Source organism: Macrotis lagotis, chromosome X (genome assembly GCF_037893015.1).
Source record: "Macrotis lagotis isolate mMagLag1 chromosome X, bilby.v1.9.chrom.fasta, whole genome shotgun sequence".
NCBI classification, from domain to species: domain Eukaryota; kingdom Metazoa; phylum Chordata; class Mammalia; order Peramelemorphia; family Peramelidae; genus Macrotis; species Macrotis lagotis.
In genome coordinates, this window is record NC_133666.1 from 365,753,313 (window position 1) to 365,764,426 (window position 11,114).

The window sequence follows — 11,114 nt, forward strand, 5'->3', positions numbered from 1 at the left end:
TTATTTGTATTTGTCAGTAGAAAGTGAGTTCTTAAAGGCACAAATCATTTTTATATTTTTTTTGGTCTTTGTATTCCATAGAACGTACAGTGACTGGCTATAGGCAAATATTCAATAATTGCCTATTAGCTGACTGATTAAATGGAAGCTGCACACAATTATCTCTGGCAATTCTTTCTTTTTTTTAGTTTTTTACAGGGCAAATGGGGTTATGTGGATTTCCCAAGGCCACACAGCTAGGTAATTATTAAGTGTCTGAGACCGGATTTGAACCCAGGTACTCCTGACTCCAAGGCCAGTGCTTTATCCACTATGCCACCTAGCTGCTCCCCAATTCTATCTTTAAATGTTGAATCATGGAAGTGCTTAAATACCAAGGAGTCCCAAGGAACTTATAATAACACAGGCAAAATTCACAACAAAATTTATTTCATATAATGTCAAACATATCCACACTACAAGGAAATTCCTTTAAACATCTTTAATTGATTCACAATCACATTCACAACAGTGACAATTTCAACTAATTTCTTCAATTATCAAACCTTCCACAATATCCCTTGCCCTATCTTTTCATTAGAGAACAATGCTTCATAATTCACAAAAAAACTGTCAATTATTGAGAATTCCTTCTTCTCCTCCCTTCATTAGCTCAAATTTCTCAGACATCCTCTCTCAATATTTTTTTCCTTAATTCCTGGGACATCCCTTTTAAATTTAAGTAGAAACATTACAAAATCCATTCTTGATTTCTTTCCTCTCCATCTTCTATCTTCTCAATTAGATTGCCCTGAATAAAATACCTAGTCTCTAGGTATCTAATACTTTATCTCTAAATATTCAACAGATCCTCCCTTATTTCATACATAAATGTCCATGTCTCTTCTATCCTTAAAAAAAGTTCCTCACTTGATCTAACCACACCCATTTGATAACATCCAGTGTTTCTTCCTACATTCCTGACTAAAGTCCTATGGAAAGATATCCTATCAAATTTACTTCTTAATTTTATATCATTTGCATTTTGGTTTCAGAACATATCACTGAACTGAAATTATTCTTCCCAAAGAAACAATTATTTCTTGTTTATCAATTCTAATGGGATTTTCAAAATTTTGTCTTTCTACACCTTAATCTAGCCTTTGATACAGTTAATCAACATCTCCTCCTAGATACTTTATTCTCTATTTATTCAGGATGGTGTTCTGTCCTGGCTCTCTTCTTATTTTTCCACTCTCAGCTTTGTAGACCTGTTTGCAGTTCCTTTGCAGTTCCTCAACCCACTGTTTCACAGCTCATTAACTTTGAAAAATATTTTAGCCATTCCTAGGATGTTCTCCCTCTCTACAGTTCTACCTCTTAGTTTCACAAATGTCCTTGAAGAACTCCTGAAAATCTTCTATAGAAGCCCTTTCCAACTTCCTTTTCACCCCCAAATCCTCTCCCTACCCTTAAGTTGTTTATGTCTTTTTCCCTAAGATTATCTCATATTTATGCAATATTTATCTTATATACATATAGCTATTTGCATATTTTCTTCCCCCCCCCTTGAAAATGATTCCTTGAAGGCAGAAGCCATTTTATGTCTTTCTTTTGTTTTGCCTAATTCCATAGAAAATACAATTAATGGCACATAGGAAGTATTACATGAATGTGTATTGACTGACAACCTGTCTGCCTATATGACCAACCAACTTGGAATTGGATACAAATGCCTCTGGAGATTCTAAATCTAAAATCATGGGTTTGTTAAATGCCTAGTATCAGTAAAATTCTTTACAAACTTAAGAAATATCATTACATTTTATAAACATTAGCAATTACAACATATTTTGTTTTATTTTATTAGTTTATTACCTTCCTTAGGCTTCAATGGTAATGTATTTTGGTGAGGACCCATGATTTTGTCAGTGTGTGATGTCCATGGTTCCACTTCCATGATATGTCAGAGACAGGGCTTGAAATGAAGTCATCCCTATTCCTATTAAGTTCACTGCACATCCTTTCTTTTCAGAATGTTACTAGGGGAGAAACTAGGGAACAAAGATATTATTTGAAACAATAAAAATTTTTGAAGGATAGTATTTTAATGGGGTTTTTATTTTTGATTTTTTTCTTTATTTTTTAATCCTCTGACATTTTAGCAGCATTTACGGTATACCATCAAGGATAAAGTTCCAGCCTTGGGATCAAGCACATCTTGAGTCAAAATCGTTTTTATTATTATAAAAGTTTCATGACTGTGGATATGTCAATCAGCCCCTTAATTCCTTAACATGCTACATATGAATATCATTGGGTCAAGTCAGCCTACCTAGTATTGTCCACATAAAATTATTGCATTTGTATTAAGATTTAATCTTATCTATGCTTGCAAATTTAATTATTTAATTTGAACAGTGAGGGAAACAACAAAACTATTTGTCACACATTCTACTACTTTGTTTGACTAAGTGATAGGCTAAGGACCCTTTCAAGGAGGCTAACTCCTGTCACTGAATAGCCAGATATAAAATATTTTGCAAGTATAGTACACTTTGTATTAACCAAAGGTTAAAGCACACTGTTTGAAAAGAGTAAGCATGAACTACCAAGTCCTTCAAGGCCATAACAATATAGCACCATGTAATTCACTGAAGCTATTTACATTCTTGGTCCTAGTTTTCTGTGATGTCTCTCCTTGAAACTCACTAAATTCAATGTTGACTATTATTCTAGGGTAAAAAAAAAGGAAAAAAACCTGAAGACTGGAAATGTCTGCATCAGTTTAGGAGTGACTGAGTAAATCCTAAGTAAACAGCACCAACTTTAACAAAACAACATGGGAAATGTCAGTAAGTTGTCAATAAATATGCAGGATTAATGTGTGAGCAGTATCAGCACATGAAAGGTGTGTATGTACTTATCCACATATGTGTATATTATTAGATCCATAAAAAGAGTTTTGAAATTTGAAGGTGAATCCACTCATTATTAAGAGGTGGTTTAATTTAGAAAAGTCTCAGTATGGAAGGGAAAAATACTGTTCAAATATCATTGTTGGTTAACTTTGACCTCTTTAAAGCATATCTTCCCTAAGGTTTTGAGTTGAAAGTGAGATCCCTCAGATTTTCATTGATCTTTTGGTTCTCTTTGCCATATTCTCTTTGTCTCTCATAGCAAAGAGTTTTTATTTTGTTTTCTGATAATCCAAGGGAGAATGTTGTCGGGGGTCGGCCCTGACCGCCTGGGTGGATAGGACCTCCCCGGGAGTGAGGTCAGACCAACCCAGAGAAGACACGGCTCCTTAAGGGGAGCAGTGGCTTCGCCTGGTTGGCCTGTGTCCATTGCTCCAATCGGGTGGTAGGTTCTGCCCTCGGGGCGGATTGGGGTGGCAGCCCAGAAATAACTCCCTATATTATCCAGAGCCCTGAGCTATTCGGGGATCCCTCTGCACCTAATAAAACATATGCCTCCTGAAGAAGTGTCTGCCTGAGTCCCTCCTCGCTGATCCCCGGGGGAGGGAAATACCAGGGACGCCTGAAGCAGTGCCCACTGAGGAGCTCACTCGGGAGTCCGGGGAAGAAGACCCCAGATAGAACTGGCCCCCGAACAGGGACACCTGAAGACCCCGCCGAGTGAGGTAAGCCTGTTTAAGTAAAAACAGAAGAGGCAGACACCCTAGGTCCACGGGACACCTAGAGGGAGTAAACATGGGCAAAGGAATGTCTAAGCATTTACAGCCAGAGGATTCAGGAGTATTAGCATGTCAAGTACATGCACTAGTAAAGACTCATGGCATAAGAGTCCGTATAAAAGAATGTAAGGATTGGGTGGAAAAAATATTGGTTGTCTCCCCTTGGGTCTCCCACACCGGCATTGACCCTCAGAAATGGAGAGTGGTAGGAACTCAAATGGCCTCTTATAACACAGAAAAACCTGGCTTTCTATCGGACACGGACTTTGTGATTTACTCCGTGGTGGCTGCGGCTCTTGACCCGCAGCCCCCACTGGGAGCCGTGCCCGGAGAAACACAAACAGGGCCCTCGTTACTAGGGGAACCTGAATGGCCCCCGCCCCCAGATGAGGGGCTTGACGACCTGAGGGAACCAGCCCCCAAATACCCTTGGGAGGAATTGGCTGCCGCGAGTCGGCTGCCTGCCCCGGTAAAGAGTGAAATTAAGATAGTGAAACAAATGAATATACACACAGAGAAGCAAGGGATATGCGGTCTGGGTGCAGATGGCTGGAGACATGCACTGATGGCAGGAAAGGAAGGGTCTGGGGCGACCGTCCCCAGCCAGACACCCCGCCGGACTCGGTTACAGCAGGCCATCATAAGGCTTTGGAGGATGGGGAGGAAGTAGAGGAAGAAGACCTAGACTATCTTACTTCCTCAGCAGCTGCTTACCCAGTATTTGTGCAAAGAGAAAATGGCCAACAGGTTAGAGTTCACCGCCCAATACCGTACAAATTTATCAAAGATCTCAGAGAGGCAGTTCATAATTATGGGCCAGGATCTGCCTATGTAAAACGGCTCATAAGTTCTAACATTCAGACCGCCGCCTGGCTCCCCACAGATTGGGACGAAACTTTACAGGCGGTGTTGGAGTCATCTCATTACACCGCCTGGGCTGCCTACTGGCGGAGAGAGGCCAGGCTACAGGCTGAGATCATAGACCCAAATAACTCTGACTTAATCACTAACCAACTTACTGGAGGTGGCCAATTTAACACTGTGGACGCTCAATTACAACTTTCAGAACCCATTGTCAGGGCAGTGCAGATAGCAGGACTGAATGCCCTGAACAAATTGGCTCGAGCAGCCACGACCCCCCTGCAACAACTGAAACAAAGGAATAGGGAGTCTGCTGTAGATTTTATCAGCAGAGTGCAGACCACCGTGGAAGGGAAATTCGGGACAGGGAATGCAGCACAACCATTAATCATTCAGTTAATAAAGGGAGGACTAACTCATTCAAAAGGCTTGCTAGCTACTCTGCCTGCTGACCCCTCCTTAGAGGAGATAATTGATAAGGCCCTAGATGAGGAACCTCCCCCAGACCCTCTCCAAACCTCTATTAATCTCCTCGCTAATGCTTTACAAACCACAAACTTAGTGCCTAGATCAAAGGGTAAAGGAAATTGTTTCCGATGTGGAAAGACCGGTCACTTTCAAGCTGAGTGCCGTAATTCCCAGAAGAGTGCAATGAAGTGCTTTGTCTGTGGTAAACCTGGTCATATAGCAAAGCATTGTAGGCAGAAAAACAGAAACCAGAAGTATAGCAATGGTGGGCCACAGGGAAATGGGAAGAGGGGTCGAGAAGCCGAGGGCCCGACCCCAGGGCTGATCTGCTAAATCCCTCGGTTACTATTCCCCTCTCAGAGAGCACAGAATTGAGCCCATGGACTACGACTACTGTTAAAGCCTCCCCTAGGGACTTCCACCGTTTAGTGATTGGAACTGCTCTCGCTCCCCAGGTCATTGTCCACACACAGCTCCTAAGCCCAGGCCAGACTTCTATAACTGTTACAAATCCCCATCATTACCCAATAGAGCTAAAAGGCGGTGAGCCTGTTGCTCTTGCTATTTCCCTCCCCTGGATAGATAAGGATTGGAGAGAGCGTACCCATGAGGACACATTTGTGGCCTGGACACAGGCTATATCAGCCCACCGTCCCACTTTACCACTTATAGTGGAGGGAAGAGAGATTGTAGGTTTAATTGATACAGGTGCTGATGTCTCGGTGATATCCACAAAAGATTGGCAGCCCTGTTGGGAACTTTCAAAAACTCCCCAAGACATCACGGGAGTTTCAGGAGGTACTTTGGCGAAAAGGTCCCTAAGATTTCTAAAATGGAAAAGTGATGATGTGGCAGGGATCTTCCGCCCTTTGGTACTTCCTATTCCTATGTCCCTATGGGGGAGGGATGTTTTGCAAACCTTGGGCTTGTCCCTAACTACAGACACAGCTTTAAACCACTAGGGGTCACTGGAGGGCCGCAACCCATACCGCTGACGTGGCGATCTGACAAACCGGTTTGGGTAGATCAGTGGCCCCTCACCAAAGAGAAATTACAGGCCCTTGCTAACATAGTACAAGGACTTTTATCGGCTGGACAAGTAGAGCCATCCACCAGCCCATGGAATTCCCCAGTTTTTGTAATCAAAAAGAAAAGTGGGAAATGGAGAATGTTAGTAGATCTAAGAAAGGTAAATGCCACCTTACAACCTATGGGTACCACCCAGCCTGGGTTACCTTCTCCAGTTGCCATTCCAAAGGCTTGGCCCATAACTGTTATAGATATAAAGGATTGTTTTTATAGTATACCCCTTAACCCTGTAGATAGACAGCGCTTCGCCTTTAGTGTACCTGCTGTAAATTATCAAGAACCTGCTCAGCGTTTTCAGTTTAAAGTCCTTCCCCAAGGCATGGCAAACAGTCCCACTCTATGTCAGGTTTATGTTGCACAGATTTTGATGCCCATTAGGCGAGAACACTCAGGAGCCATTATTATTTATTATATGGATGACATATTAATTTCTGCATCCCACCGGACTGTTGTCTCGCTTATTTTAAAAAAGATTACCTCAGCCCTAGCAGCATATGGGTTACAAGTTGCCCCTGAAAAGATACAAACAGAACCTCCTTACACATATTTAGGACATCAGGTATACAAGGATTTAGTGAAGAAATATCCTAAGATTGATACAGCTCAAGTTTCTACATTAAATGACTTTCAGAAATTAATTGGTTCAATCCAATGGCTAAGGAATGTAGTTCCTATTTCCAATGATATGATGTATCCATTGTATGATATCTTAAAAGGCTCATCTGATTTGAACTCGCCCCGTACATGGACCCCTGCAGCCATGGAAGCTGTTACCCAGATACAGGACTTGGCATCCACATCAACTGTTGCCCGATTAGATCCAACCGCTCCGGTTTATGTAACTTTGGTGTGTCATCCTTCATTGGGTAAGGCCGGAGTAGTGTTCCAAGTTACAGGTCCTTTACAATGGGTACATTCATCAAAACCCATTAAGTCTATACCTTCCAAGTTTGAAGTGGATGCACAACTCCTTTTGAAAGCAGCAGAAGCTGCGATCACTATTTTTGGCACCATTCCTATGTTACTGCTCCAGGAAGATCCTGCAATACTTACTCATCTAGCACAGAATTCAGAGGAGTGGGCCATGTTATTGTCTACTTATCCCACTTCTCAGGGTCATCCACCTCCCTCATTACGAGGATGGTTGCAACTCCCTTTGAAGTATCCCTCCAACCCATTAGTTCCTCAACCAGTACAGGGAGTCAATGTTTTTACCGATGCTACCAAACACCATAGAGCATCTATTTATATTCCAGACAAGAAGATATTGAAGGTGTTACAAACTCCATATGCCTCAGCCCAAAAGAATGAATTGCAGGCCATTGTGATAGCCTTAGAACTGTGTGCTTATGAGCCTTTTAACTTAATCACTGATAGCTATTACTGCTTTGTTTTATTGCAACAGCTAGCTCTAGCAGATCTTTCTTTGTCCAATTCTGCAGTCATAGATCTCTTACACCAAGCACAACGGTCTCTCCTACACCGCTCTGACCCCCTCTATGTCTTACATGTCAGATCTCATGTGTCCACTTCTGGCCCAATCTACTCAGGGAATGCCATAGCTGACTCGGCTCTCCTTGACCCTGATATCAAAAGTGAGATAGTCATGTATGCAGATCCTTCTATTGTTCATGACACATTTCATCTCCCAGCAAAAACACTTGCACGGCTTTATGGTCTTCCTAAGGAAGAGGCTCATCGCATAGTCCGACAATGTAGGCATTGTGTCCCTTTTCGGCCTGCCCCGATTGTACATACCACCAACCCCCGGGGCCTGGCCCCTAATGACATTTGGCAGATGGATGTCACCCACTTTCAGGCCAGCTTAATTCATGTCACTATGGACACTTTTTCTAACTTTATTATGGCCACTTTGCAGCCTGGTGAGGCTGTACACCATGTGATAGCTCATTGTCTTCACTGCTTTGCCACCCACGGGATACCTCGGTTGTTAAAAACCGACAACGGCCCGGCCTATACCTCCTCTGCTTTTGCTCGCTTCTGCCACCAATTTGGTGTCACTCATGTTACCGGTATCCCTTACAATCCCACCGGTCAAGCCATTGTGGAGCGTGCCAATCAGTCCTTGAAGCGCACTCTCATTAAACAAAAAGGGGGAGTGCGTGGTAGACTCACTGCAGTTCAGGTAGCAACTGCGGTCTTCACCAGGAATTACTTGATTGGTGATGATCAGGGCATTACCCCTGCTATGAAACAAATACTACCTCCACAAACTCCACTAACACAAGAAATACACACACAGACAAAAAACCTAACAAAAAATAAACCCACGACAGTATGGTGGAGAGATGAGGAAGGACAGTGGCATGGTCCCGCCCAGGTGATGGTATGGGGAAAGGGATTCTTGTGTCTCCACACAGGTGAAGGGACACGCTGGGTGCCCACCAGGTGGACCAGGACCTGTACAGAAGATAAAGAGAAACCACCAAAAAAGCAGACGGAAGCGCCTCAACAGGACGCAGAAAGCAAAGATGGCACATAAATGGCTAAGTATACTAGGAATATTAAGCAGATTAAAACCCATTGACTCCCGATCCATTCCCCTTCATTGGAAAAATCTTACTGAGGCCACTCATTTTACTTATTGGACAGTAATACCAGGGTTTCCTATGGTTGTTCCAGCCACATGGATAGGAGATCCAGTGGAATTACAGTTAGCAGGCTCTGCCTACCTAGTGCTAGGAGGACTTAAAGGGGCTCCTCCTGAAAAGAAACATGATCTGAATAGCCCTGTAACTCTGACTTCTTTGCATCTTCTGATATGCCTTACTACAGGCTCTCACCCCCTCTGTGCTCAGGTGGTAAATGGAACACTTAAAGAAACCCCTCATGGACCAGATAGCAATCTTGGGCATGGTGACTTCTTGCATTTTTCTATGATCCAACATCTTATGCCTGTGGCCTATCTGACGCCAGTTGATAAGACCAAAGGAGATATACACTATGTCTCGTCACTCCCTCTGCCCAATAACAGTTTTATAGGGAGAATGGCTTTGAGCGAGTTCAATAAAACGTGGCATTGGATTCTGGGAGGTGGATGCAATACCACTAAAGCCTCTTGGGAAAGTAATAAAACTGATGGCCCTTGTAATTTTATGGACAGGATTAGAGTGGCTGCAGGAATGTCCCCTAACCAAGAAATACCCCATTCCCCTCTACCACCATGCTCTCCTTCACCAACTATGTTTGAAGCCGTACAGGTTTGTTCTACAGGAGTTCCAGTCTACGGTCCCAACGTGAACGGCACTCAAGTGTATTTCCTGGATGGCGGCCCAGGCCCCTATTTTGCTGCTCCGGTCCCGCATGTGATGAAAGACAACAGTACCAGACCACAGATGCACCTTTGGAAAGCCGCAGCAGCCTTCGATGTCATCATTCATTCTACGGACAACACTGCCCCTGCCAAAGTGAACAACACCATCTGGAACCTTTGGGCTGAACTATTTTATGACATATTGGGTGTGCCCCGAAGGACAGAGGACAGACTATTGGTGTAATGTCTTTACCACACAAGCAGTGACTGTCCTACCTATCTATCTAGATGAGTTAGACAAAATAATCAATACCATAAGGAATATCACAGATCAGTATAAGAAAGATATGGAGGATGATCACGGTCTATTCCCTGATTGGATAAATAAGATAGACCTTAATCATTGGATGCATTATTTGTTGATTCTTGGTGCTTGGTGTTTAATGGCCTTATTGCTATGTTGCCTGTTTCCCCTTCTTTTTTCTCTGTTTATAAAAATGGGGCGTTGGGCCCTTGAGCAACTCAAGGCAGACATACTCATGTCAAACAAAAAGGGGGAGTTGTCGGGGGTCGGCCCTGACCGCCTGGGTGGATAGGACCTCCCCGGGAGTGAGGTCAGACCAACCCAGAGAAGACATGGCTCCTTAAGGGGAGCAGTGGCTTCGCCTGGTTGGCCTGTGTCCATTGCTCCAATCGGGTGGTAGGTTCTGCCCTTGGGGCGGATTGGGGTGGCAGCCCGGAAATAACTCCCTATATTATCCAGCGCCCTGAGCTATTCGGGGATCCCTCTGCACCTAATAAAACATATGCCTCCTGAAGAAGTGTCTGCCTGAGTCCCTCCTCGCTGATCCCTGGGGGAGGGAAATACCAGGGACGCCTGAAGCAGTGCCCACTGAGGAGCTCACTCGGGAGTCCGGGGAAGAAGACCCCAGACAGAATGTGGCATGGTCATTAGTGTACTAGATTGAGAGGAAGAAATTGCTTTAATCCAATTCAGACAAAATGTATATGTGATTCCGGACAGGTCACTCACCATCAGGTTTCTCTTTTGTAAAATGAAAATAGACCCAAAATCTCAATCTTGCTGAGGTTAAAATGGAATAATTTATGAGAAAGGTTTGAAAAACCTTAAAATGCTATATACCTATAATCTATTATTATTATTCTTTGCTGATGATTCCCATCAAAATGAAATATTGTAGAGGTCAAGTAGATCCAGATACTCATTTTATTTATTATGTGCTCATGTTCCTAATTAGGGTTAGTCTTAAACTATTAGCAATAACTTTAAAAGTGGATATAGAGTCATAAGTTTTTCCAAATAATATTAGTATGAATAAAATTCAGTGAAAAAAATGACCTCTTGAAAATAAAAACCTGGTAGTGACAAAGATGCTTATAAAGAGGAATAGAAAGAGAAGACTTTGTGACTTTTTAACTTGTGTTTTTTCCAAAATATGAATTACATATTTGTATTGAAATAATACTGAATCTTATAGACTGATTGAGAGGTGAAGACTAGGATTTAGTTTTCTGTCAGTTCATTGAATATTAATAATGTAAAGACTTTAATGTGATTGCACTAAAATGTATAGTAGCTTTGAGAAGCAGAGGGCCTTTCAAGTTTGAAAATGAGTTGTAAATACTATCTGCAAGTTTCTTCTTGTTTATTTTTTCATTTTAACATATTCGAATTTGTTCATGAAATCATTTTTATGCTTTAAAGGTTTGGTTTTTTATTTTCTA

The 11,114-nt window shown here is 42.5% G+C and overlaps 1 protein-coding gene across 1 annotated transcript; it reads left to right on the forward strand.

Annotated features, from left to right (window-relative positions):
• The first annotated feature begins 3,426 nt into the window (after window positions 1–3,426).
• On the forward strand, window positions 3,427–9,999 carry LOC141500717 (uncharacterized). Its single transcript, XM_074204122.1, has 2 exons — window positions 3,427–3,622; window positions 8,476–9,999. The coding sequence occupies exon 2, from the start codon at window positions 8,587–8,589 to the stop codon at window positions 9,610–9,612; it is 1,026 nt and encodes a 341-aa protein (XP_074060223.1). The 5' UTR covers window positions 3,427–3,622; window positions 8,476–8,586; the 3' UTR covers window positions 9,613–9,999.
• Window positions 10,000–11,114: the final 1,115 nt, after the last annotated feature.